General features: G+C 47.9%; 1 protein-coding gene across 4 annotated transcripts; it reads right to left on the bottom strand.

Moving 5' to 3' along the window:
* Window positions 1-42: 42 nt before the first annotated feature.
* GPRC5B (G protein-coupled receptor class C group 5 member B) lies at window positions 43-27,990 on the bottom strand. 4 transcript variants are annotated; one of them, XM_035131205.2, is made up of 4 exons: window positions 27,644-27,990; window positions 14,919-15,936; window positions 6,340-6,452; window positions 43-4,051 (listed from the first exon to the last, which is right to left on the bottom strand). In XM_035131205.2, exons 2-4 carry the CDS (start codon window positions 15,925-15,927, stop codon window positions 4,007-4,009), a joined length of 1,167 nt encoding a protein of 388 aa, XP_034987096.1. In that variant the 5' UTR covers window positions 15,928-15,936; window positions 27,644-27,990; the 3' UTR covers window positions 43-4,006. The 4 variants fall into 4 exon arrangements, with proteins under 4 accessions (XP_034987096.1, XP_034987097.1, XP_034987095.1 ...); XM_035131206.2 differs by having other exon boundaries at window positions 27,619-27,990; XM_035131204.2 differs by lacking the exon at window positions 27,644-27,990 and adding an exon at window positions 27,230-27,588.

Here is a 27,990-nt window from a genome sequence, read left to right on the forward strand (position 1 = left end):
AAACTTCACCTTTTCCGTTTTCCTTAAAATAAAACCCACACATGAAAGCACCAGCTAAGATTTTATATAGTGATAAAATGAGACCCAAACTGTTCAAATCTCAATAAAATGCAACACTAATATTTATACATTTTCTGAATGCATTCACCATTTGTGGTTCTTTTCTGTTGAGAGCACATAAAGCAGCTGTTTGTGCACAACAAAAAAGTTATTGCTATTACCGTACCTAGTCCAGGGTGGGGTGGGCGGTGGGGAGGCTTGCTAAGATAATCATGGCAAGAATGGCAATGTATACTTTCTTTTAGAATATATAAGTGTGTATCACATAAATCCTGATCTTGTACCCCTTTTGCTACTAAATAGACCAGCCAGGGTCAATGAGGCTACTCATGGGCATTTAAAGCCTAGTTCTCATTGAGGTGAAGGTACTATTTCAGACTGCAGGTAGAACATCTTAATTCAAGTCTTTATTTTGGGGCTTTATGCCTTTCCCTTCGCTTCCAACGGGAGCAGCTCGAGGTGGCTGACATGATCTTAAACAACAATGACGATAAAGAAAAGAGGCTTTAAAATAATACAATCAGATCATGAATACAACAGCAAGAACAGCATCAATTTCCCACTCCCCACAAAACAACATAGCAGGAAGACTGAGAGAAATCAAAACATAAAAGTCCAATGTTTTCCTAAATAAAAAAAGGTCTCTCCACCTGATAGCAGGAGAGCTTGAGTGAATGGATGAGGCAAAACTTAACAAAAGGTTGTCTGGGTGCTACCACGGAGAAGGCCCTTTCCTTTGGTCCCACCATCCAAACCTTGGACAAATGAGCTCAGGTAAGGTTTAAGGGCCTTCTCTTCCTGGACCATAACAATACCATCATCCTTGGTGTTTAGCTACCCTTGCCTTAAGACGTCTTGGTCATAAGCCAGAGATTGGGAGCCTCTGGCCCACAGGTCAGATTTGGCCTGACAGTGTTGCTAATTTTGCCTGTGAGACTGTTCCTCATGAATCATGGCTGCTTGGCGGACAGCTGATGAGTTACATGACTACACAGGAACAACCGGAAGCTTGAAATGAGCTCCCGATTGCTCCCTTTGTGGAGCAAGCTACGTTCCCACAGCCCTTGAGTTGACAGGCGAGGGGAATGAACCTTGCTCCAATAGTACCAAGTAGCTTCTATTGAAATTTCTGCTAAAATGGAGGAGAGGGAAAGCTTCATTTTAGCAGTGGTGACAATGGAAATTTTTTGGTGAGTGGGATAAACCCACCTGCCAATCATCTGAGGTCTGATGACTGACAGGTGGGTTGACTCACAGGCAGGGCTGGCCCTACGGCCAGGCTGGGTGGGCGCCGGCCCGCCAGGGGGGGCGCTGCACAGCTGAGCCCGCCCGCCTGTCGGCCGCTCCACCGCTCAGCAGCGCCCTCAGCAGCCGTGCTGCGACTAAGCCCGCCTGCCCGTTGCGCAGCAGCACCCTCAGCCACGCTGGAAAATGGGGCGCCGGAGGGATCCGTCGCACCATGGCGCCAGGGGTGCTTAAGACGGCCCTGCTCACAGGAGTGGGGACATAAAGATCTGGCCCCCTGCAGCCATAGAAGTCACCCATCCTGCCCTCACCCTAATTGGACTTTAGATGTAATAAGCAGCAGAATGGATTGTGCCCAGATTCTAACACAGGAAAATGCTTAATACATTCCGCCACCCAACCTGGGATTATCTTTTTTCCCTGCCAATGGCTGTCCAGAAGCTTCAAGCTGGTACTAGAGCAAAAGATGATGACCCCTCAAATTGGCTTCCACAGCTGCTGTGTTTTGAACCACTGACACCTTTAGATCGCTCTCCAAGGACAGCCCCACAGACAGCGTGGAACAGTACTCCAGCCTTGCTATGTAACCATGGCCAGATTCCACCTTTTCCAAGAACGGGTGGTGCTGGCACACCAGGCAGAGTGTAGGGAAATTACTTCTGCTTGACACCACCAACTGAGAATCAAAGAGCAGTGCCAGATCTAGGGTGGAATTCTCCCAATCACAAATGAATAGAAACCCCTGCATATAGAAATGTAGCATGGCAGGGTTTCGCTTGAACAGTTCTCCCCAACTTGCTGGCTTTCTGCAGGCAAGGAATGTCCATTGCATAGAAGAGTTTTCAATCAAATGAGCCTCCAGCTACTTACAAGCATTGGAAGGGTGCTCCAGACATCATTGAATCCAAACCAGCTAATCTAATCCAAACACCTCCAACATTCCTGATTTGTGGCCACCCACCATTTACCCTTTGCCAGAAAACTGTTGTTAAAAACCTGTTGTTAAGTCTGAAGCGGTACTACAGTACTTCCCAAACAACGAGTTGGTGACCTCAATGAGAACTAGGCCGAAATTAACAAGATCAGGCTTATATTAGAGTAAAAGAAACCAGAGACATTTCCCAAAGTAAATTTTTTTATAAAAAAAACCTGTCTTCTTTCCTTTGCAGGATACGGCCTTGCAAAGCTACTCTGTTATGTGGTCTTTATTTTGTTACATTATCATTTATATTCGCCATTTGAAAATAGAAATATATTTATGAGAACAGATGCAAAAGAATTCCATCCTTCCGCATACTTTGCAACTTCATGTAATGTGTGTGTGTGTTTGTTTGTGTTTAAAAAATAAACAACACAAGCAAACCTCAATTGCTTTTTTTCTGTAGGAAAGCAGGGCACAATGCTTGACTGGAGGATGTGATGGCGGTTTGCATGCCCAATATGCGTTCGATGCTAAACAAATGAAGGGATGCTCTAGCGAACATCCTTAAAACCATAAAAATGTGAAAAGGCAGGCAGGCACATGGGACCCTCTGGTGAAAGGGGGTGGGGAAGCAACAACACACTTCGTTCCCAACCCCCACATGAAAATAATCCCATTAGAAAACACACAAAGGAATAAAATTCTCCATTAAAAAAAGCACACAAGGAAATGAACAACCCATTGAGACTTCAATGAGACTCCAGTGCTAAACTGGAGATGGGAGGAGAGTGACGGGGGAATCCAATGTTTTCCAGTGAACCCTGCCCAAGGGGCACCTCAGCTTTCCTAGATTGCCTGTGTGTGTCTGGTTCCACTTCTTGGACACACTTATGAGCTACAATCGCCTTGGCCTGTCCTCTCTCTCCCCACCCCTTCCGCACAACACGATTTAATAGCAAGTTAGCAAGTGCCGCCTTCGACATGGCCATGTGCAAAAGAGGTGGAGCAAACAGAGCCCCGCCCCCTTTACGTAGGAAGGTTGCTGTGCAACTTCCTAGGGTGCTTCCGGGGGGGGGGGAGAGTGGCAGGCCAGCCGTCATGTATCAGCCAACACTTGGTTCCTCACCCTTGTACAGCTCGCCTTAGAAACCCAGTATATACACAGTGGTACTTTCCTTCATTTTCGAGAGAGAAATGACCTTAAAAAAGGGCCCGGGATGATCAGGAAACACTATTCTAAATGGATTTTATTTTATTTCATTTTATTGACCCTACGACCACTCTCATCTTTCCAAGATGGCCAGTTAAGTTGTAAGAAAGCCTGCCGGGCTGAGCGCAGCGGCAATCTGAATTAAGGACTTTTTTTGTTCTATCTTCTTCATCTCAAAACTTGGATGACCGAACAATTGCAGCAGAGAGTTGCCTTGCCATTTCTGAACACCGTGTCCCCTTTCTCCCGTTTTTATTTTTGGAAGAGTGCGCCTACATCTATTTTTAAACTTAGTTTTTAGCTTATATTTCACTGCAGAGGTTTTGCTTTTGTGGTTAGCTTATCAATTCAAACGGCGCTCACATTTTTATTTTTATTTTTAAAACAACAACAAGCTATCAGGTCTAGGATCTTCCATGCTCCTCGGATGGGTCCCCCCCCCCGCACTGCTGATGTCCTGTGCTAGGACTATTCACTCTTCCTTCAGAAAAAAAATAAAACAACACACACTGCCAGGAAATAAAATCTCTCTCTGTCTCTCTCATATCCTCTACAGCTTATAAGCTTTTTCACCAAAGGTGTCTTCCAGTGTAACTTGGTGGAGCAGTTGGAATCTGGAAATAAGGATAATAAAGCCATAACTAAGCATTCTAGACCATTAAGAAATCACTTAAGACAGGCTACATTATATACACAAAAGCACACAGAGCCATCCTAAATTAACACCATGGTCAGTCAGTATGCTAAGGGCTGTAGCCAATGTTAAGTCCTACTCGAGAGTTGGAATTAATGGGCATGGTCACTGCTGGTCCATGACTTTCAGCAGGCCTGCTCTGAATAGGGATCACTTGGAGACAACCCGTGGGGTTTTTGTAACATCCTCTGCAAAGACCTAGCTGTCAGCGAGGTGGACAACTTCTGGGCTGCATACCCATCCTTTTCTTTATGAACACTATGAAGCAGCATTCTACTGCTGAAGGACAACATCACCAAATTCTAGCAGAGAGGATCACGGCTTCTGGGATCTCCAGCCCTTTCCCGTCCCTTCTGGAGAATATTTCAGGGAATGAATCCGGGACCACCAAATTATGATGTCTCCCAAGAAGAAGGCTTCTAGACTAGCCTTCCCCTCGGACATGATAGCTTTCAGTCATGCAGCCTGGAAATGGCACAATCCAGACTCAGGCTGACTACCTCAGTGAGCTGGGTCAAGGCTTGTATTGACTGGTACCCACTGGGACTGGTAGGCCAGAAGGCAGGGAAGCCAACAGTAGGTGGCCCTAGAGCTAATGGCAGACTTGTCCTAGCTTGGTCCCCTTCCTCCTACAAGGGCAAATCTGAGACAAGAGGAGGAAGGTGATAGCCAGGGGTACCAGCTGGACCGGTTGTATGTAAGAAGGCAGACAGGTGGGAGCTGCCTGAGGTCAGTATGGCAGACCCCCATTCATTGCATTGGACCAGCTTCCATTGCCCAAAGCACGGGCACCTACAAGCGAGCAGGGGAAGAAACTCAACTTTCAAAAATATTTCTTGTGGGTGATGAATATTGAGTGGATAAACTGAACCGCAGCTAGATTTTAGTCTTGTGGTGTGCAAATCTCAGCCTCAATCATGGCACTTAGCGGATGTTTCTAAATCTAGCGTTGACTCCTAGGGAAAGGCCGCAAAAGCAAACTGCCCCTTTCAGACCTAGCCAAGTTGCAGCCAGTACAATCAACTAAATTGTGGCTTGGGGAGGGAGGGAGAGGGCAGTTTATTGCAGCTCGGAATGGTATTAGCTCAAAGCAGTATTAGCTGCAGAGAGCCACTCTTGAGCCCCCCCCCCAACTGGTTATATCCTCACAGTGGCCAATCTGGCTCTCAGCGGCTCTGTCCAAAAGTGTCTCCCCACCCCCCTCCTGCTGAGTGAACAGGGCTGGCAGCAGGCTGGGGAACAGACCTTACAAACTGATGATAATATTTGTGCATTTTTTGAAAAAAGATTGCGTGTAAATCTGCATTATGGTATTAGCAAAAAAACAACAACAACCCAATGATAATAAAACAAAACAGCCCAACTTGCATGGAGCGGAAGCTGGCTCATGAGCAGCCTTTTAAGCAGCATGTATGTAGGCATGGAATTTTTAAAAAAAGTGGGTGGGGGGGGGGATGAGCGTTTTTCTTTCATCAGCAAGCCGGTGAGAGTGAGCACACACAAAAGCGGCCTATGGAGTTTCTTGGGCACACTTAAACACACGCAATGCAAATGAGATGTAAGGAGGCTGTTTGGCTCCAGATCTCTCCGTAAGCCACTCTCGCAGTGACCTGGCTGAAGATTAAGAGAGCAGCTCCCATTCCAAGGCCACACTGACACCCCCCCCCTTTGAGTGAACTCTCTTGTGTGGGCTTCTGTTTGAAGCAGTGTGTTTCTATCAGGAGCTCAAGACAGGCGGGTGGGGGGGGGGGAGAGACTATCATAAGGAAAGGGGGTAATGTCCTCAGCGAAAGAGGGCCTTTGTAGGAAAAGTGCTGGCTTTTCAAAAAGGAAACAAAACCCAGATGTGTGTTGCAATTTTTAAAAAATAAAAAACCAGACACCTGAATTGCTGTTAACGGTGGACATTGAGATACGGCTCATTTAAGAGAGAGGGGGTGGGGGAATGACATTATTTGGACCAATCCTGAAAAGAACAATCTTAGCAGCAAAAGCTAAACGGCCCAACAATGTCAGGAAAATTTGGGATTTAAGTCATCTTCTGCATACAATACTTATTATTTGAGCCTTTCATGTCCCCAGTCTACCCTGCCCCCCCCCCCCGCAAAATGTGTAAGCATCCAATTGAATAAAGTTCTGAGTTGAAACCAGAGGTTGGGCATTCACCCTAAAAGGCAGCATCTTCTAGTGTCACATTTTGATACTTACAGTCCCACCATTCAGGACAACTGCCATCTCAGTGGGCTGGTAGACGTTGCTTCTAAAGGGGGCGCCGGGACGGCTACCCAGGCTGCCGTTGCGAAATCCTGCAGTCCGCAAAGCTGTGTGTGGTATATTTTGGGGTGCGCGGTGGGGAGAAAGAAAAGACAGGTAAAAGAAAGATTTTTGCATTCTGGAAATATTAAAAAAGAACTGTATCCTGTTTCCCTTACTGGCCCACCAGATGCCTCTGGGACATCTGCGAGCAGGTTGATATCCTAATGGCCGCTGCGGGTGGTAGGTGCAACCGAGTGTTGCAGCACAAAGTGCTCCTCATTGAGGATTCCAGCCAACTCCATTCCATTTCAATCCTTGCCAGGTTTTCCACACATGCCACCTTCCATCAACCAGTCAACGTTCTGTGATCACTGACCATGCCCAGTCTTCATTGGGCCATTTCCACACCTTTGCCTTATTTTTCCCAACTCTAAAGATTTTATGTACCTCTGCCAACCTTAGGGATCTCTGCTCCCTCCCTGAGACCTGCTGATACCTTCCCCTTTACTACTGTTTTGATTACCTAAGGATCACCTGCACTCACATCCTAAACCTCGGAAATGATGGGAATAATACTACCTTTGAGTATTGAAACAGAGAGCATATCCTATCCATGCCATATATTTAAAGCGCTTCCAAAGCACATTTAAAGCACAAGATGTCCCCAAAAGAATCATGGGATCTGTAGTTTGCTAGGGGTGCTGGGGTCTGTGTGGGGTAAACTACAGTTCCCAGGATTCTTTGGGGAAAGATGTGTGCTTTAAAGATGCACTGAATGCACTTCAAATGTATAATGTGGATCTGCCCAAATATTTCATCACATGGAAGTACAAAGACTAGCAGGAAAACCTTATTCCTAAACTTCATAGATAGCAACTAGAGATGGAAAAATCTAGTGATTTCAGTTTCTCTCGGTTTCTCATTTTTCCAATCTTAAATTCAGTTCTTCACATTTCTACATCAGTTTGCTGTCCGTCTGTCACCCAAAAAACAATTGCTTACTTTTCATTTCATGAGGTTTTTTTTATATCAATTTATCTCTCTTATAAAGTACCAGTTCAGAAAGATACAAAGCTGAGAAAGTTACACCACAATGAAATGAAAAGCCAATGAATTTAACCCTACAAAAAAATCAAGAGTCAAAGCAATTCAAAACATTGTGAAAGTATCTGCAGTTTTTTTAAAAAAAGAAAAAAATCCTAATAAAAATTCACCAGCATTTTATTGTGCATTTCTCCCAATCTACACCTTTTTTATATCTGGTCAAGAGAAGGTCTTCCTAAAGTTTCACTGAAATCTACCCACTTAAATCTACTTAAGCCCATTAGATAGACTCTTGTCTTCTGACTAATAGTAATGGCTGGCGCCCATTGGGACTGGTAGGGTGGACTGCTGGAGGACCGACAGTAGGGGGAGCCAGAACCAATGGCAGGCAGGGCTAGAGCCTACTTTTGCCCCATCCTCCTCCCTGCTGAACTCTACAAGGGCAGCACAGAGGAGGCAGGCAGTTGGAGGATGGCTGGAGAGAGACTGAGGCTGGTGGGGCAGAGCTCCATTCACTCTAATGGACCAGCCTCCACTGCTTCTGGGACAGCAAAGAGCAAATATTTTCCCACTTTGCTGACAGAAGTGCATGGCAATCCTGCTTCTTGACTCAGAAGGAATCCCCACTTTGCTGTCATGCCTAGACCAGGCATCCCCAAACTGCGACCCTCCAGATGTTTTGGCCTACAACTCCCATGATCCCTAGCTAACAGGACCAGTGGTCGGGGAAGATGGGAATTGTAGTCCAAAACATCTGGAGGGCTGAAGTTTGGGGATGCATGGCCTAGACGAATGTATATAGTATTACAGATGTTTTAGAAAAGGAGGAGCTCTCAGTTTTGGTCATAGCAAAAAAAGATGGGAGGTCAGGCAATATTTGGTTTCTCATATCCCATTCCACTGGGAAGCTTCCAATATATTCTATATACGTAACTATTATTTGTGAAATAACATCTAGCAAGCTTGCTGCAATCTGCAACTTTTAATGCAGATGGTGAAAATATAGACTGAAAGAATCACAAATATCCAGACTTGGGCAGATGTTGGGGAGAGGCTTTCCTTTCCATTTTAATCTGAGCCAAAAACAACAAAGGGGGGAGAGGACAGACACCCTTTCCAGACAGCAGGAGTGTTCATTTAAATCTACCCACTGATGGGTTCAGTGCAGGTGAACAGCGATTAATCTTCCCTGGAATTCTGCCAGTGGGTGCCCATTTGTAATCTGATTGGCTACTCGATGGTAGTGACCTGTAATGTGGTTGGTTCCAGCAGCGTGACCAATTTTCAGTTGTTCCTGATGAGCTAGAATTTTGTGTTGCTTCTGTATCAAAGGACAAAGTTAACCGGACAGCCAAAAGACATTAAAATACTGGACAGCCCAGGACTGTGTGCTACACTGCTAGGCACACCAGAAGGCGTTGCACAGCAAGCCCCTGGTTCGCATCTTCTGCATCTGGGCAAAAATTACACCCCAGAAGAAATCCCAGCAGCCTCTTACACTAGAAATAAAAATCCTCTCTTGCTGGACACCATTGAGGTGCTATTGAATAAAGAGGATGGTTCTTATTTGAGACACTACATACACCCTGAACTTCTGGTTTTTATTTGGTCGCCACCCTAGTTCATTTCTGCACATGGCAACAACCTCTCCTCCTTCACTGCCCTCTTAAACCTGTTATGGATAGTTTGGTGCCTACTGAACACATTTCTGCCTAGGAAAGCTTTCCCTGAGGTGTAACACGGTCATTTAAAGGTAAAGGTAAAGGGGCCCCTGACCATCGGGTCCAGTTGTGTCCGACTCTGGGGTTGCGGCGCTCATCTCGCTCTATAGGCCGAGGGAGCCGGCGTTTGTCCACAGACAGCTTCCGGGTCATGTGGCCAGCATGAAAAAAGCTGCTTCTGGCGAACCAGAGCAGCGCACGGAAACGCCATTTACCTTCCCGCCGGAGCGATCCCTATTTATTTACTTGGGCAGGAGCTGATGTGCTTTCGAACTGCTAGGTGGGCAGGAGCTGGGACTGAGCAACAGGAGTTCACCCTGTTGCAGGGTTTGAACCGCCGACTTCTGATCAGCAAGCCCTAGGCTCTGTGGTTTAACCCAGAGTGCCACCTGCGTCCCAGGTTACCACATTAAAACACATAAAACACAGCTTAAAACAACTTATAAGGCCGCTTTTTATGTCACCAATCATTCCAAGGAAAAGAAAAGGCACACTTTGTTTTTAGATAGTTGATGTGGCCTTCCAGGGGTTGTTGTACTACAACTCCCATCATCCCTAAGTACTGACCATGCTGTGTGGGACTAAGAGGAGTTGAAGTCCATTCTCATAGGGAGAAACACAGGTTAGGCATCACAGGCACCACCACCAAAACAATCACAAAAATAACAAGGCTCCAGTAACCTAATTCTACGGGAAACTGAACCCCGGACTGTAACCCTGAAATTTCTCACTGCTCAGAAGTGGGATGAGCAAGATTGGAGAGAATGCCCTAGGAAGCTGCCATGCTGTCTCTGTTTGGACAAAACTGTTGCCCCTGCTACATCCTTCATGTCCGAGCAGATGGGACGGAGGGTATGCCTGGATTACTGCATGTGTGTCTCTCTCCTGCGCCTGATAGGATAATCTTTTCACAGCGGGAACAGGCTCCTGGTTGATTAGCCTCGTCCCTTTAAGCTGAATTACATGGCTGTCATCCTTGGCAATCTGGGGCGGTCGCTGCAGGCCTGAGTGGTGCCCAGCTCTCAAAAAGATTGCTCTATTGCAGACTCCGTCCCCAACCCAAGTGTCGGAAAGGTGATGCGAGAAGCGAGAGACAGCTCAGTGGGTCAGCACAATGCTCTAAAAGCAAATGGCCCCATGTTTTATGACTATTACATCAGCATCCAAGCTGAGTGTATCCAAACAAGATGTATAGATCATTTCTATCCCTTAGACACATGCCTGCCAACATTTCACAACTGTAAAGAAGGAGTCTCTTACAGTACTCCTCATACATGGGGCTACCTTTGATGAAGGTGACCCGGAAACTGCAACTAATCCAGAATGCGGCAGCTAGACTGGTAACTGGGAGCGGCCACCGGGACCACATAACACCGGTCCTGAGAGATCTACACTGGCTCCCAGTATGTTTCCGAGCACAATTCAAAGTGTTGGTGTTGACCTTTAAAGCCCTAAACGGCCTCGGTCCTGTATACTTGAAGGAGCGTCTCCACCCCCATCGTTCAGCCCGGACACTGAGATCCAGCGCCAAGGGCCTTCTGGGGGTTCCCTCATTGCGAGAAGTGAGGTTACAGGGAACCAGACAGAGGGCCTTCTTGGTAGCAGCACCCGCCCTGTGGAACGCCCTTCCATCAGATGTCAAGGAAATAAGCAGCTATCCTAATTTTAAAAGACATCTGAAGGCAGCCCTGTTTAGGGAAGCTTTTAATATTTAATGCTGTATTGTTTTAATACTCGATTGGGAGCCGCCCAGAGTGGCTGGGGAGACTCAGCCAGATGGGCAGGGTATAAATAAATTATTATTATTATTATTATTATTATTATTATTATTATTATTATTAAGGATCACATCCACTTGTGAGCTTCCCAGAATTATCTGGGTGGCTCCTGCAGATGCTTTGTTTAGAACAATATGGCTGCTGGCCACTCCAATGTTTATGGGAGAAAATTTGTAGCATGTTGTCCACACCAACAGATACACACCACTGGTTGGTTTTGTTTGTTTTTTGTTTTTTTGAAGGATGGTGGTGCTTTTTTCCTTATACACACCAATGAAAAGGATGTGTTCAGGTTGGAAACAGTGTTCAAAATTAGCCAGGCCCAGGCAAATTTTGCACCTGCCTATTGGACGCTTGTGACCAAGTGAAGATGCCCGGGTGCCAGGATGGCGCCTGACATCTCCATCATCTGGTGGTACGTGCGTGGGGGTCACTGGATCTTTTCCTCACACACTAATACCACATCCTGTAGAAACAGGCCAATAGACACGTGGACTGTGTCCCTGGATAAAGTGACTTTTCTTCTTTAAGTTTCCCATGTTCTTAACCTAGGTCAAGGGTGTCATCTGAACTAGCCAGATGTTTAACCGAGAATCAACCACAATCAGTCCATCATTTGAAAAAAGAAGAAGACCCTAGAGCCGTCTTGCCCAGAAACGGCAACTGGACATTTCATTTTGGCGACTGCAACCTTGTTTTACAGAGCCATTTGCCCCCTAGCTTATTTACCAAGAGTTTCCAACACTGAGAAACGTTTTGTAGCTGCAGCCATGTCGCTTCCATTCTCTTGTTCATTCAATCGGCAAATGGGATTGGTTATGAGCACATCCTTGCATTAGAGAAGATGCAGGTCAGGTTATTACAGAATAAATGGATTGATCGCGCGTTCACAGGATTCCCGAGGTTAGGCTGCAGGAACTTCTTGAGTTCACTGTTTGGATCTTAGCTATGGATAAGCTCTTGTCAAAAAAGCGTGAGGGGGAACGTAAGAGCATAAGAAGAGCCTGCTGGATCCGGCCAATTACTCATCTGGTCCAGCAGCATCCTGTTACCCTGTTGCCCAGATGTGCCTGGGAAACCCGCAAGCAGGACCTGAGGATGAGAGGAGTCGCCCTTCCTGCGGTTCACAGCGACTGCTATTCAATAGCATTACTGCCTTCAACCATGGAGCATAGTCATCATGGATAGTAGCCATTGATAGGCTTATCCTCCATGAATTTGTCCAATCCTCTTAGAAAAGGCACGAAACAGAAGCTGCTTAAAGCACACCCCAAATGCCGGACAAAATGTGGGAAAATTGCACAAGGCACCTTCCTCACAATGGACATATTGCAGAACATATTCCAGGTCTTTCACAAACGTTGCATTTTTCTGTGATAGAAGAAAAACTGGTTTGATGACTGCAGTATTCCGGAATAGTGATATAATGATGCAATGTGGGGGGTGGGATAGATCCCAAGCAGTTATAGTGCTACTAACGGTACATCTGGAAGGGCTCCAGGATGCTGGACTAGGTGGAATCTTGGCCTGATCCAGCAAGGCCCTGCTTATGTTATTATTACGGCCTGAACAATACCCATTACACATCCTTCAAAACTTCTCTGCCTGCTGTATGTACAACAGGAATCCATTTATTCTGTAACTAGTGGTCATTCAGCCCGTTAAGTAAATGGGCGCTAGAACATACTGGGAAGGCTTCCCCAGTTGGTTTCCTGCCTGCCAGGGGACCGAGCAACTCTGCCAGGGTCCTCTCCTCTCCAGCCCAGCTTTGCAGAGGCGCTTGCTCAGTCTCCGCCCACCTGCGACACCCGCCGACCATCGGGGATCCCTGTACCTGAAGACAGGGCCCGCGCTGTACGGCAGAGCCCGGGCTTGTGCAGGAAGCGTGAGCTCGCTGGGCACAGCGCCGCCATGTTGCTGTACCCAGCAAGGACCCCGTCCTCGGATCAGGGGCTGCCCGCGCGAGTGCCTGGCTGCCTGTTTGTGCCGCCTCGGACGCCCCGTCGCTGAGGGAGGCGGCGGCGGGCGGCGCGGAGGGACTCTGCCGCTTCCCCAGTGTCTCCAGCCCGAGTCCTGGTGCCGCTGCCTGGCCGGAAGGAGCCTCCGCCGGGGCGAAGTCAAGCAAGGCGCTGAGTGGCGACGGCACGTCATGTGTGCGCCGGTCTACACGCTCTCTTTACCCAGCGCCGCTTCCTGCCTTTGCCCCCGGCCCGAGAAGCGGCGGTTCCTGCCGGCTGCTTGCCATCATGTCCCACCAGACCGGCATCCAAGGTACCAAGCCCCTTCTCGGATAGCAGAACCTGCGGCTTCCCCCGGCGCCCCTCCCTGCCCCCTTGGTCTGCTGGTCACCGGGGGGGGGAGCGTAGGGGGGGAAGGGGAAAAAAGCAGCCTCCTCCTCCTCCTCCTCGCTCTTTACCGCAAGCACAGTGAGGCGCTTGTCTGGTGGGGAGCGGCGGTTGGCAGAGGGGTTGGGGGGGGAGAGCGTGCACGTCCAATCCCTGTGTCCCTGGTTGTCTCTCCGTCCAATCCCTGTGTCCCTGGGGTACATGCGCAGTAACCCAGGGACACACGGGAAAACTGGACGCAGAGACACTTGCACTTTATTATATAGGATAACCTGACCTGCACTATCTTCTCTAATGCAAGGATGTGCTCATAACCAATCACAAATGTTTCCCTTTCTTTCCCAACCACGTTAGAATATTGAACCCCACACCAGAGCTGGTTGCTCTTGTCACCTTACACCTCAGAAAGAGCATGCGGAAACATTTAGCCTCTCAAAAGTCAGTAGCACAGAGCATAAGGCAAGCTATCCTAGCTGTAGCATATAACTTGATCACAGAATTTGAGGGGGGGGAGTGTTATACTAGAAGGAAACATAAAAACCCACAAGATATGCTATGAGGTGACTGCATTTGGAATGTGTTGCACATTTCTGGTCACCTCACCTCAAAAGCCGTGTTCGAAATTAGCCAGGCGCCAGGCGCATTTTTGCGCCTGGCTTTCAACCACTTGTGACCAAGTGAAGATGCCTGGGTGCCAGGATGGTGCCTGACATCTCCACCATCTGGGGATCATTGGATCTGGACTGTTTTTACACATTCCTTCCTCATCCTGTAGAATTCTATCAGTTATATTTCATCTACACAATCAGAATGAGTTTCCGGAACCAAATTGCTTTTTCTGTGCAGCCTGAGCAGAAGCAGTCACCCTTGAAAAAGAGAGAGGTAGGAATCGGCCGAAATAGATGTGGGCTGTCCCTGATCAAGTGACTTTTCTTCTCTGATTTCTCAAAGCTCTTAGCCTAGCTCAAGGCTGTCATCTGAACTAGTCAGATGTTTAATCAATCACAGTCAGTCCATCATTTGAAAAATAAAGACTTTAGAGCCACCCTGCCCCAAAATGGCAACTAGATAATCCATTTTGCTGATGGCAACCTTGGTTTACAGAGCCATTTGCCACCTAGCATATATATCGGAGTTTCCAACATTGCTTGTCATTCTAACATACCAAGACCAGCCACGTCAGCGGCAACCGGCAGAATGGTTTCACTCAACTAGATGCCGTCTCAGTAATCGCTACATGTGAACTATAAATATTATGCACCCACCACCCATTTAACTACAAAAATATAAGTTCTAGTGGATCTACAACATCCCTTAGATCTCCTCCAAAGGCAACTATGGAGACATTTGGGGCATGTGGTCAAGCAGGCCCTCTCACCACCTCAAAACTCGCCACCACAATTGCCTTTCTACAGAACACATTCCTGCCTGCCAAATACATCTTTATTATAATGCGCTAAATAAATATGGGATGGGTAACCTGTAACCATCCAAATGTTGCTGGACTCCAAGTCCCCCTCAGTCCTAAACAGCGCAGCCGATGGGCAGGGATGATGGGAATCGTAGTCCCTACAACAATTTTGAGGGCTGTGGGAGACCCATCCCTGCCCTGCAAAGAACACATTGTGGTTTAAGCGTCTTACCTGCATTATGCTCATCCATCGAAAAGGCTTTGTTTTCCATGTAGCTCCGCGGAAGCTGCAGGTCGTCCTCAAAAGCAGTCTCCCGCATTCGCGGTTGCGAAGTATCAAAATAATTAGGTGTGTTTTCCTGCTGGGATGGGAGGATGGAGCAATGAACCTCCGGGATAGCATGGAAGATCACGAAGACCCAACCGCTAGACACCAGTGCTATTGCCAGAGTGGGGTCACTCCATTGGTCTCTTCTCCTCAGTTCATTATTACCATACAGGTACATAGTCAGCCAAGCAACCCAAAGGAGGATTGAGAAAAAGCTGGTTAGAATGAGGCACACTCCATTCTTCTTCCATTTCTTAAACTTCCCGCACACTGTGAAGAAAGAAAAGCCCAGGGCCAGCACCATCAGAAACATGACGTAGATGGAAGCCATCGCGAAATCCATCGGCTCATAACGGCAGGCCTGTTTCCCGTCCCGCACGACCGTCAGTATCAGCCACTCCGCTGCGATAATGACTTGGACCAGCGCAAAGCAGACGGCGACGCCGGCCAGCTGCCACCCGGACGGGCTCTTGCCGTGCCGGACGAGTTTCCGTAGCCTCCAGGCTTGGACAAGCAAACACGAGAAGCAGAGCGCAAAGAGGACCCCCCAGGCGAAACGGCGGACCGAGCAGATGGTCTCATCCTCCTGGATAATGAAGGCGAAGGCCAACCCAAAGAGTCCCAGGGTCCCAAAGAGGAAGAGGAAGTGGACCCCCAGGGGGCTCTTCTTCTCTTTTTCCTTGATGAACGGCAACCTTGCCAGCAAGATCAGCATGAGGAGCAGGGTTGTCAAGACTCCAGCTCCGGCCACCGCCTCCACGACGATCCCCCAGATGGCATCCAGGTCACACAGGTAGACATACTGAGGGAAAAGGTCCAGGCCGCACCCTCTGGAGGTACTGGAATTCTCCGACGATCCGTAGCCCACCACAAAGAGGAGGAGGAGGAGGGCCACAGTTGGGAAGGGGGTCATTTTCCCTGTCTGAAACCAGAAAAGGCGAGGAGATACGAAGGAGAATGTTACGTCATGTTACATTTCCAGGTGGGGCTTAACATGATAGAGTGCTTCCCTCATACCAAATAATAATTCCTGAGCAGGCTAGAACTTTGACCTGCTTTGCTTGTTATGTATAGATCACAGTAGTGGCATTGGGTTTGAAACCGCTTTTTATAGATATCCAGTTGTTTTAGGCATGATTTTTCTGAATGTTTAAATCGCTTTGAGAGGCTTTGCAGGAAGCAGTTCACAAATGAAACTATAATCAATAACTAACTAATAATGTAGAAAAAAATTCCTTCAGTAGCACCTTAAAGACCAACTAAGATTTTATTTTGGTATGAGCTTTCGTGTGCATGCACACTTCTTCAGATACTAATAATGTATTGTTATTAATACTTCTTCAGATAACTAATAATTGTTATTAATACTTGTATAATAATAATAATAATAATTTAAATTTTAATATTGTATTTTAATCTGTATTTTAATTAATTGTTTTCTTTTCTTTTATGTCTTATTTTAATTTATTGGTGTTAGCCGCCCTGAGCCTGGTTTTGACTGGGGAGGGAAGGGTATAAATAAAATTATTATTATTATTATTATTATTATTGGTTGTTATTAACTGTTTTGTGGGCCTTCTGGCAGTTCCCTCAGAGTGAGAAGTGAAGTTACAGGCAGAGGGCCTTCTCGGTATTGGTGCCCGTCCTGTGGAACACCCTCCTGTCAGATGTCAAGGAAATAAACAACTATCTGACTTTTAGAAGACATCTGAAGAAAGTCCTGTATAGGGAAGTTTTTAATCTTTGATATTTTGCTCCGTGTTTATATTATGTTGGAAGTCGCCCAGAGTGGCTGGGGCAACCCAGTCGGATGGGCACCATATAAGTAATAAAATTACTACTACTACTAAGCAATGATAATGGTTATTTTGGCTATTATTGAACCAAGCAGCATTCAGAAAAGTGAGCACCCAATATGTGGCCAAAAGAACTAAAGCGTCCAGACCGAGGCACACAGCTGGGCCACCTGCTCTTTTGAGATAAACTACAATTCCCAGAATTCTTTGAGGGAAGGAATGTGCTTTGAAGGTATAGTGTGGGTGTAGCGCAGGGATGGGGAACCATTTTTTGCCAGAGAGCTTTGCTGTCTTCTGGGCAACCACCTTGGGTGGATGGGCTACTTTCCAGTGGTGGGTGGGACCAGAGACAGAACTGGGCACTGTGACACATGTAAATGTTAGTTTGTACAGTTGGCTAGAACTGGATATGGAACAACTGATTGGTTCAAAATTGGGAAAGGAGTACGACAAGGTTGTATATTGTCTCCCTGCTTATTTAACTTATATGCAGAATTCATCATGCGAAAGGCTGGACTAGATGAATCCCAAGCCGGAATTAAGATTGCCGGAAGAAATATCAACAACCTCAGATATGCAGATGACACAACCTTGATGGCAGAAAGCGAGGAGGATTTAAAGAACCTTTTAATGAGGGTGAAAGAGGAGAGTGCAAAATATGGTCTGAAGCTCAACATCAAAAAAACCAAGATCATGGCCACTGGTCCCATCACCTCCTGGCAAATAGAAGGGGAAGAAATGGAGGCAGTGAGAGATTTTACTTTCTTGGGCTCCTTGATCACTGCAGATGGTGACAGCAGTCACGAAATTAAAAGACGCCTGCTTCTTGGGAGAAAAGCAATGACAAACCTAGACAGCATCTTAAAAAGCAGAGACATCACCTTGCCGACAAAGGTCCGTATAGTTAAAGCTATGGTTTTCCCAGTAGTGATGTATGGAAGTGAGAGCTGGACCATAAAGAAGGCTGATCGCCGAAGAATTGATGCTTTTGAATTATGGTGCTGGAGGAGACTCTTGAGAGTCCCATGGACTGCAAGAAGATCAAACCTATCCATTCTTAAGGAAATCAGCCCTGAGTGCTCCCTGGAAGGACAGATCGTGAAGCTGAGGCTCCAATACTTTGGCCACCTCATGAGAAGAGAAGAATCCTTGGAAAAGACCCTGATGTTGGGAAAGATTGAGGGCACTAGGAGAAGGGGACGACAGAGGACAAGATGGTTGGACAGTGTTCTCGAAGCTACGAACATGAGTTTGACCAAACTGCGGGAGGCAGTGCAAGACAGGAGTGCCTGGCGTGCTCTGGTCCATGGGGTCACGAAGAGTCGGACACGACTAAACGACTAAACAACAACAACAACAACAGTTGGCTAGTTTCTGCACACATCTCTCTCTAGCTGCCATCCAGGCAAGCAGATGGGAATTATAAGAGTTCAATTCCAGCCATGCAAAAACACCCAAGGAGGGTGTGAAGCAAGGCTGGTCAGAGGTGTGGCATGGGGGGGGGGGGGAAATCCCAAGGGCCCGGGGTGTGTGTGTTTCAGGTACTGCATTTGGTCCTTGGGACCTAAGGTCAGTCTCCCCCCCCCCAAGATAGGCCTTTGGTCTGACCCAACAGGGTCTCTCTTTAATGTTCTCAACCTAAGCTCTACCTAGCAAGCCGTACCAATGACCCAAACAGGTATATTTAACTTTTAGATAAAGAAAAAAAATTGTACAGTACTCAGCACATCAAACAATGCATTGATTCACGGAAAGCCGTGCGGAGAAGCAATTCCAATCGGCACGGATGTTTGAAAGAGATGTGATAAACAGCCTTTTAGAGCAACCGTCAGATGATCAGAACTTGCATTTTTTCCCCACTGCCTTTAGCTCTGGGTGTGCAATTATTCGGCGCTAGTTGTTTTGCTTCAGTGTTGCCCAAACAAGTAATGAGAGAGGGTTTCAAGGCTGCTCACTCCTTCAAAGAGGTTTCGTCTTCATTTTTTCTGGATATTTTATTCATGTCATGTACCCCCCATGTGATTGAGCTATTCTAGGACAAGTCTGTTTCCCGAGAGATCACACCGCATGGATAACCACTCAGAGTCAGCCTCAAGTTGTATTTCATTTCCTCTTTCCACTGAGATAGGGCTGGGCAGGGTAGAAAATCTCCTTTATGCCATAAAGGAGACAACTGGCAGGGCAAGCTAGTGTGAAACTGCCTCCCCCACTGAAAAGGTCGGTTAGAAGCAGCTGACAGGAAACACCTCCTCTGCCCAAGACACTGTACAGCTTTGCCCCGTGAGAATAGACTAGATTGGGCTGGTTCAGAGGCTATTTCAGCTCGAGGGTCGCATCCTACTGTGTGTAACTTTCTGAGGGCTGCACACCCAAAGGCAGGAAGAGCCAGAGTAACAGGAGTGATTTTGTGCAATTGGCTACATTTGAGCCAAGCAGAAGCCAGAGATTTGTGCATTTGCTTTTCTCCATTTCCCATGCCAGGCAATCAAATGGCATCATGGGGCTACCTTCGAAAGTGATTCGGAAACTACAGCTAATCCAGAATGCAACAGCTAGACTGGGAGCGGTCGCCGGGACCATATAACACCGGTCCTAAAAGATCTACATTGGCTTCCAGTACTTTTCTACGCACAATTCCAAGTGTTGGTACTGACCTTTAAAGCCCTAAGCGGCCTCGGCCCAGTATACCTGAAGGAGCATCTTCACCCCCATCATTCAGCCCAGACACTGAGGTCCAGCTCCGAGGGCCTTCTGGAGGTTCCCTTGCTACGAGAAATGAGGTTATAGGGAACCAAGCACATGGCCTTAGCAGTAGTGGCGACCATGTAACACCTTCCCATCATAGAATCATAGAGTTGGAAGAGACCACAAGGGCCATCCAGTCCAACCCCCTGCCAAGCAGGAAACACCATCAAAGCATTCTTGACATATGGCTGTCAAGCCTCTGCTTAAAGACCTCCAAAGAAGGAGACTCCACCACACTCCTTGGTAGCAAATTCCACTGCCGAACAGCTCTTACTGTCAGGAAGTTCTTCCTAATGTTTAGGTGGTATCTTCTTTCTTGTAGTTTGAATCCATTGCTCCATGTCCGCTTCTCTGGAGCAGCAGAAAACAACCTTTCTCCCTCCTCTATATGACATCCTTTTATATATTTGAGGAGATGAGTAACTACACAACTTTCAGAAGACATATGAAAGCAGCCCTGTATCAGAAAGTTTTTAATGTCTGATGTTTTATGATGGCATGGAGGACTGCATTAGGCACCCAGCCTGGATGCTGGACTAGATGGGCCAATAGAATGTGGCCCCTGGAAAGTTTAAGTTGGCCCTCCAGCTGAAATACGTTCCCAAGCCCTGGGTGACACTCTTCTGTGTTTCAGGTGCCAGATCAGCTTGCACAAATCTTCCAGATTGACGGGGGGAAATTCAGTTCTTTTCTATAGTTCCTGGCACCATCAATATTCTAGCCACCCAGGGACTCAAAGGCCTGGAATCACTACTGCAGAGCTACTGCAAAAACCTAACTCTGCCCCTTGAAGCAGATTTCTCTTCCCTGCTGCAGCTCCAGAAGCAAAAGCAGACCCAGCCACGTGCCACAGTGGCACTTGCTGGCGAGTCGGATTTCTGCCCAATCTTTCCCCGCCAGAACCAAGGAATAAGCTGCATTGACTGATAACGGAACAAATGACAGCTGAGCGGCGATCAGGCGGCCGAAGATACGTGGCTGCAGAGCAATAATTAATAATGGCAATGTGCTTTGCATGCAGAACTGTCACGATGGTTTCCTCTTAGTCTGCACAATGCTGCACGTGAGAGAGAACGCTCTACATTTTGGCTGTTAAGAGGAATTATGACCCTGTTCGGAGACATGGAGGAGTAAAAAAAAAAAAAGTATTTTTAGAAGACAGAAGGGCTCGATTTGAATCCTAGTTGGATACATGGTTCTGTGGCCAAGGATAGGTAACCACTGAAGGCTACTGCAGGCTTTCTCCTTATTTTCAGCTACTGCATATTCAAATCTATCTCTGCAATCATAAGGACTAGCAAGTGACCTCCGATCTACAAAGCAAACTGAGAGGGGTGGGGAAGAGAGCATAACAAAGACCAAGGGTCTGTCTGCGTCAAAATCCACCCCTGCCCTGCAGCTTTGGTACCTTCTAGCAGCCCATCTGTCAGCTGAACAATCTTCCCCGATTGTCCTGGACTAAAAAAAGAAAAGAAAAAAGGGTGGAGCACACTGGCAAGATAGGAGGGTGGGCTGCAGTCCAATTGGTGGTTCATAGCTGTTGGACATTTGGTAAATATATTGCAGGGGTGTGCAGAGAGAAATAATCTGGTAAGACTGCTTGTCAGAAGAGCCGATACAACTTAAAAGTTTACTACACGTGGAGAACAAAGCCATTCTAAGTTTGACAATATGACCAAGATGCAGCAGCCATACTGCTACAGACTGAACTTGGAGAAGAAGCAAGAAAAAGGCAAAACGTGAAAGGAAGTGATCTACTTTATCAACAAGCAGTTACTAAGAGAGAGGAGGAAGAACAGGTTGCCCTTCTGTCTTATCACCCTCCCATCCCACTGGTTCAGCTAACTTATTGCAAGGGTTGTTGCTTTATTCCCGACAATAACAAGACACAATGCTTGGTCCCCATCAGGGATGGAGAAAGTTGCAGGCCTCCAGATGTTGCTGGACTACAACTTGTCCTGCCTCTGGCCATGCTGGCTGAGGCTGATGGGAATTGGGAGTCCAACAGCACCCAGAAGGCACTGGGTTCCCTTATTTCTGCTCCAGGTCGTAGTGTCTTGCTTTATCAGATTAGACTATCAGGTCAGGCGATTGGTCCACCTAGCCCAGTAGCATCAACTCTCCAGGGTCTTGAGCACAGGTCTTTCCTGCATCTGGCTACCTGGCTCTTTTTTAACTGGAGATGCTGAGGATTGAAACCGGGACCTTCTGCATCAACAGTGCTGTGTCCTGCCAACATCTCCATCATTGCATCGGAGCACAGATGTAGTAGGGCAACACTTTTATTTCAGCCAAACCTCATCATGGATACCTGCTTTGAAAGCAAGGGCTCATCTCACTGGAAATACACAAATGATAAAGAGTGCCTCTGAGCATGTAGCTCTCACCACCAAGCAAGCCAGCTTTTGCCCACGCCTCTCATATTAGGGAACAGATTCCTGAGTGAGAGGCCATGAGGGCCATTCTGCTTAGCTTTGCAAATGTGCTAGTGATCTGATTGCTGTTTTGATTGCAGGCGTTGCTCCATTTACAACAAGAGTGGGAAGACCTCAGGCCTGGGGCTCAAGAGTGGACCCCTGGCCCTTAAAGAGCAGGTGTCTGTATTTGGAATTTTTTAAAAGACGTTTTAGTCCAGTGGTACCTCTACTTACGAATTTAATGCGTTCCGAACGCACATTTGTAAGTCAAAAAAATTGTAAGTCGAATCCCATAGGAATGCATTGGGAGAAAAAATTCGTAAGTCGAAGCAACCCTATCTAAAAATTCATAAATAGAAAAAAATCCTATCTAAACCACATCCAAGATGGCGGATGGAGCTCTGTTCGTAAGTAGAAACATTCGTAAGTAGAGTTATTCGTAAGTAGAGGTACCACTGTACTTGCTGTTGCCCACCCCTGTCTCCTTCAGGCAAAAAAATAGATTTAATAAAGAATGGTTTACCAAAAATAAATAAATAAATCACTGAGGAGATTACTAGATTTCGTAGGAAGGTAAACTCTGCATTGGATCTCTTCCATTAACCCAAGAATGTAAGGATGTATTTGAAGCTGCATGCTTCCCTTGCTTTGTGGATTTTATTTGTTTTCAAAAGAGGCATCCCTTTGGGCTTCATCAGGAAAATAAATCACTGCGGACACAGATGGGCATGGCAAGGGCACCCTACGCCACCACCCGGATTTTCATGGGTCCGGCCCTTCATCGCAGCTTGACAAGGCTGCCAGTGTAATAAGTGCATCGGTTCAACACAGAGGAAATCCTGTTATCCTCCGGATAAACAAGTGTAAATAAGAGAGCTTGTGCGGAGAAGTCACGGCTTGTTTTTTAAGGGTGGGGAGGAGGCAAGCGCCACCCATTTACTAAGCAATAATAAACAGATCCAGCTGTGATGGGGTCATAGAATCGTAGAGTTGGGAGAGACCACAAGGGCCAACCAGTCCAACCCCCTGCCGAGCAGGAAACACCATCAAAGCATTCTTGACATATGCCTGTCAATCCACTGCTTAAAGACCTCCAAAGAAGACCTCCACCACACTCCTTGGTAGCAAATTCCACTGTCGAACAGCTCTTACTGTCAGGAAGTTCTTTAGGTGGAATCTTCTTTCTTGTAGTTTGAATCCATTGCTCCGTGTCCGCTTCTCTGGAGCAGCAGAAAACAACCTTTCACCCTCCTCTATATGACATCCTTTTATATATTTGAACATGGCTATCATATCACCCCTTAACCTTCTCTTCTCCAGGCTAAACATACCCAGCTCCCTAAGCCGTTCCTCATAGGGTCCTCGCCTGCCAAAAAGCTCTGCTCTCTCCCCGCCCAACAATGCAAACTCTGCAAACGGAATATGCCAGACCCATCATTCACTTCAGCATTAGACCTTGGGGGCTCCTATGTACCCCTTCCACACATGTACGTACACACACACACACACACACACACACACACACACACAGAGCTCCAAGGCTAAACAGAGCCCAGAGGGAGAGAAGAGGCTGGCAGAAGGATATCTCCTCCCCCACCAATAACCCTGTACACATAACATAGATTTACAACACATGCCTCCCAAATAATTCTGGGAACTGTAGTTCACCCCTCACAGAGAGCTACAACTCTCAGCACCCTTAGCAAACTGCAGTTCCTGGGATTCTGGGGCAGGGGGCGGGCCTTTAAATGTATGAGGCTGTAGTCAACTTCTGCTCGAAATTAACCCATTCATTTCAACGGGTCTACTCTTGAGCAGAAGCTGGTTGAGACAACCCATAGTATGTAAGCCACGTGAGATTTATCTTAAGCAGCCCTCTCTGTAAGTGGCTGCCGAGATCAGTGCCGAAACTGGGATAGGCAAATGAGCAATGACCTCACTCTCCCAATCACCGCACAGAAACAGTGTGTGTTGCATCAACATCCACCCCACCCCCGCCCGTCCCACTCTTAATCCCCTCTGGGTGACACCTACCCCCCTCCAACTCTCTGTCCCTTTATCCCATCATCTCAGTCTCATCTGCCATCTATCTCCAGCGGCTGGCATGCAGACACCCCCAGCAGATCTCCCCCATCATTCAACCCCCTATCAATCACCCCTAATGCTGGATGCAGCCCCCTGTCCCTGCCCCTCCCCCCTGACTGCCCTATATCCAGCCTAATCCCCCCCCCCCCCGAGTCTCAGCTCCAGACTGCCCGTCTGCTATGGAGCTAATTCTCTATCTCTCTCTAGAGAAGCACCAGCACTGTGGTCCTAATAATGAAGCTTTGCATTTAAGCCCCCACTCCCCCTGCCCTGCCCCCGCTGCAAAGATCAATAGCATGTCAGTTCCATCTGGGCTAAGGGGGGGGGGGTGGGATCAGAGCTGTCAATCTGCCGCAGCTGTGGACCAAGTGAGCTTTGCCCGAGTTCTTTGCATATAAACACACTGCATCAAGAGCCAGCGTGTGTAGCGTGTCAGACCCAGGACCAGGGGGAGACCAGGGTTCCAGAGCCTGGATAGCTCTGTTGGTTAGAGCATGGTGCTGATAACGCCAAGGTTGCAGGTTCGATCCCCATATGGGACAGTTGCATATTCCTGCATTGCAGGGAGTTGGACTACATCAGAGTTTCCCAAACCTGGGTCTCCAGCTGTTTTTGGACTACAGTTCCTATCATCCCTGACCAAGCTAGGGATGATGGGAATTGTAGTCCAACAACAGCTGAAGACCCAAATACGGGAAACCCAGGACTAGATGATCCTCAGAGTACCTTCCAACTCTACAATTCTATGTAATCCTCACCTGGCCCTGAAGCCAGTTGCTGTTTCTCAGTCTAGCCTACTTCACAGGGCTGTTGTGAGCATAAAATGGGGGGTGAAGGGAACCACGTACATCAACATGTGATCCTTAGAAGGCGGCAGGGTATAAATGCAAGCTAATAACTGTGCAGCAACAATGGAGCAAGCATGACTTGCCCCAGTTCTTCAGGCCCCTCACTCTTCATACATATTCTTGAGCTCAGCACAAGATTTTGATTATCTTGGACTATGAGTAATCCTCCTGGGGCAAAGAAAGAGTTCTGTACAACCATAAAGCCTGCACATTGCCACAGGGAATATAAATGAGCCCAAAAGGTGCATCTCAAATGCTCTTTGAGGCCTGGATGTCAGAGCATATTAGGGTTGCGAGACTCAGTAGAGGACAGGACTTCTGTGCCTTTAATTGCCCTGCTCTCTTTTGAGTCTGGAAACCTTAAAGAGAAACCAGCAGACCCTTTGTTTAATTTCCAAGCAAAGGGTCTGCTGGTTTCTCTTTAAGGTTTCCAGACTCAAAAGAGAGCAGGGCAATTAAAGGCACAGAAATCCTGTCCTCTATTGAGTCTGGCAACCCTAGAGCATATTGAAGATCCAGCCTCAGCAACCTTTTTCAGACCCAACCTTTTTGCATTCCCTTATGGGGGCCACACATCTGTGGTGGGCAGGGCCAGAGGCTAAACACAATTTACCTTTGCACAGCAGCTCATTTCAAACTCTCCCTCCTCTGTCCTCCATCCAAGCAGTCAGGAAGCATGATCAAACTGCAACGGACTCATTGCAGAGGGTTGGACTAGATGACCCCTGGGGTCATTTCCAACGCTACAATTCTATGATTCTATATTCCAGGGAGGGAAAGTGTGGCCTGGGTGGGGTGCGGCCTGAGCAGAGCTTCAAGGGCCAGGTAGAGATGTCTGGAGGGCCACACCTGGCTTCTGGGCTGGAGGTTCCTCACCTCTGTTTAGGACCCTGGTCCATGCAGAGCAGAGGGGGGAGTATTGCCAGCTCACAGGCATAGGCAAACTCCGGCCCTCCAGATGTTTGAGACTACAATTCCAATCATCCCTAGCTAACAAAGGCCAGTGGTCAGGGATGATGGGAATTGTAGTCCCAAACATCTGGAGGGCCGGAGTTTGCTTATACCTTATACCTGCTTTTATGCTTGCATTCAGATCAGCTGCACCAGCCAGGGGTTCCCTTATTTCCCAGCTAGCAAAGAGCAAGAACAGCCACTAATGCACCCCCCAAAAAAACTGCATGAAGTGGGGGGAGTTGATTGACACTCTTTCATCTTGACCCCTTCCTTGTGTCTAAGGGAACAGAAAGAAAGGAAATGAATGTCCATCTGCAAGTTCCTGGCTACTAGCCCTGATTCTATGTCCTACCTCCACCGGCCAACACGGTCTGCCTCCGAATGCTATTTGCTTGGAATCGCAAGCAGGGAGAGTTGTGCTCATCTCCTGCTTGGGGGCTTTTCTATGGAAATCTGGGTGGCCACTGTGAGAACAGGATGCTGGACGATAAAGATCTGCCCAATCAAAACCCATATTTTGGCTCCCTCTCCATCCCATGACTTCAGTTCTGCAGAAAGATACAGGCTGCAGTCCTAAACTCACTCTCCTTGGAGCACTTCGGAGCAGGCAAGCATAGGACTACGCTGATGTCGTATACTAGTGAGTACAAAGCAAGAGAGGTAGTGCAGCATAGTGGTTAGAGGAACTTAGAGCTGGGCTCAAAGCCAGCTCCCCTTAGGAGTAAGGTTCAACAATTCTCCCAACACAAACAAACAAACAAACAAACAAGAGCACAATCTCCCCCTTCCAAACAAGCTAGCCAAAGTTCTCTCTTGAGTTCAGCAAATGTGAGCATATATATATACAGTACTGCTCTCTTGTGCTCAAGAATGACTCTCAACTCTCCAGTAAGTTCTGCTGAACTCCCCTAAACAACCGCTCCAAAGAATCACCCTTACTTACTTCCCCCGTTTTGTTTAGCCAAAACAATTCAATGCGGTAACGCAGAACAACCTCGTCAAATATTTTGAGGGGTTTGGGATGTGTATGTGCAACTTTAGATAGACACACACACGCATTGCACCAGGCTGTAACAGAAACGCCTGCAATCCTACCACCCGCAGTTTACTTGGAAGTTACGTTTCTCTGCACTCTCTGGAACTGAAGTCCCAATAAATTGCCTGCAGACGGCCGGGTCTTTTATGGCACCGCCCCTCCCCCGGCCTATCTCTAGCGTCTCGGTTGTGGGGGGACGGACCCACATCACTTCCATGATCCCCAAAACTCCACACTGGTTATGCAAGTCTTCTTCATCCAGTTTTAAAAAATAAATAAGTTAGAGGGCGGGGGGAAGAAAACCCACCATCCCTCATACGCACGTGTACGCCACCTTTTTAATTCTCCGGTGATGTTCCCACGTTACATCCAACGAGCGCACAGATCCGCGCCCGCAAACGTTGGAGCTGGACCTTCCTATTTCATGCGGAAGGTTGCGGGAGTGTGTACAGTCCGCGTCCACCGCCGAGGAGCCGGGCAAGCGCACGCCAGTACCGGTGCAGAGACAGCTGTGTGCCCGGTGTAACGTGTGAAGTGCCCGTGCACCGGCCCCACCTTTCCCCATCCGCCCTCACACACTTTTTCTCCGAGGGCTGGCATCAAGAGCAACTTGCAAAGCGCCCCTGCACGTGTCCGGAGGAGAGGTTTTCCCTTCTCTCCCACCTCCTCACCCCCCGCCTCTTCTCACGACACGCAGGGTCCCGTGTCATCCAGTTCACCCACCTCCCCACCGCGGTGCCTCTCTCACCCTTGGCCGGCCGTCCGTCCGGCTGCCTCCTTCCTTCCTTCGGAGTAGCCGAATGGCGAGGCGCAGGAGCCGAGGCGCACAAGCCGAGCGCAGGGTCACATTCGCGGCTCGGGCGCGGGGAGCGGAGCGCTCAGCAGACCCGTCCGCGGCGCCGGCGCCGCCTCCCCACCGCCAGCAGCTGCAGCAACATGCACGGCCAGCCCCCCGGCCCGGCTCATGGGGAAGAGAGAAGGGGGAGCAGCGAAGGCGCCAGGGGGGCGCCCTCTGGGCAGCCGCCGCCGCCGCCGCGCGCAGGATATCCTCGGCAGCCCCGACCACGCGCCCTTGCCACCGCGCCTCGCTCGCCG

Source organism: Zootoca vivipara, chromosome 14 (genome assembly GCF_963506605.1).
Source record: "Zootoca vivipara chromosome 14, rZooViv1.1, whole genome shotgun sequence".
NCBI classification, from domain to species: domain Eukaryota; kingdom Metazoa; phylum Chordata; class Lepidosauria; order Squamata; family Lacertidae; genus Zootoca; species Zootoca vivipara.

Coding starts and splice junctions, on each gene's coding strand:
- GPRC5B (XM_035131204.2), bottom strand. CDS start 27,460: ATGGGGAAAGGTGGGGCCGGTGCACGGGCACTTCACACGTTACACCGG. Junction 15,937..27,229: donor ATCACCGGAGAATTAAAAAG/GTGGCGTACACG, acceptor TTCTGGTTTCAG/ACAGGGAAAATGACCCCCTT. Junction 6,453..14,918: donor GATGGATGAGCATAATGCAG/GTAAGACGCTTA, acceptor TACCACACACAG/CTTTGCGGACTGCAGGATTT.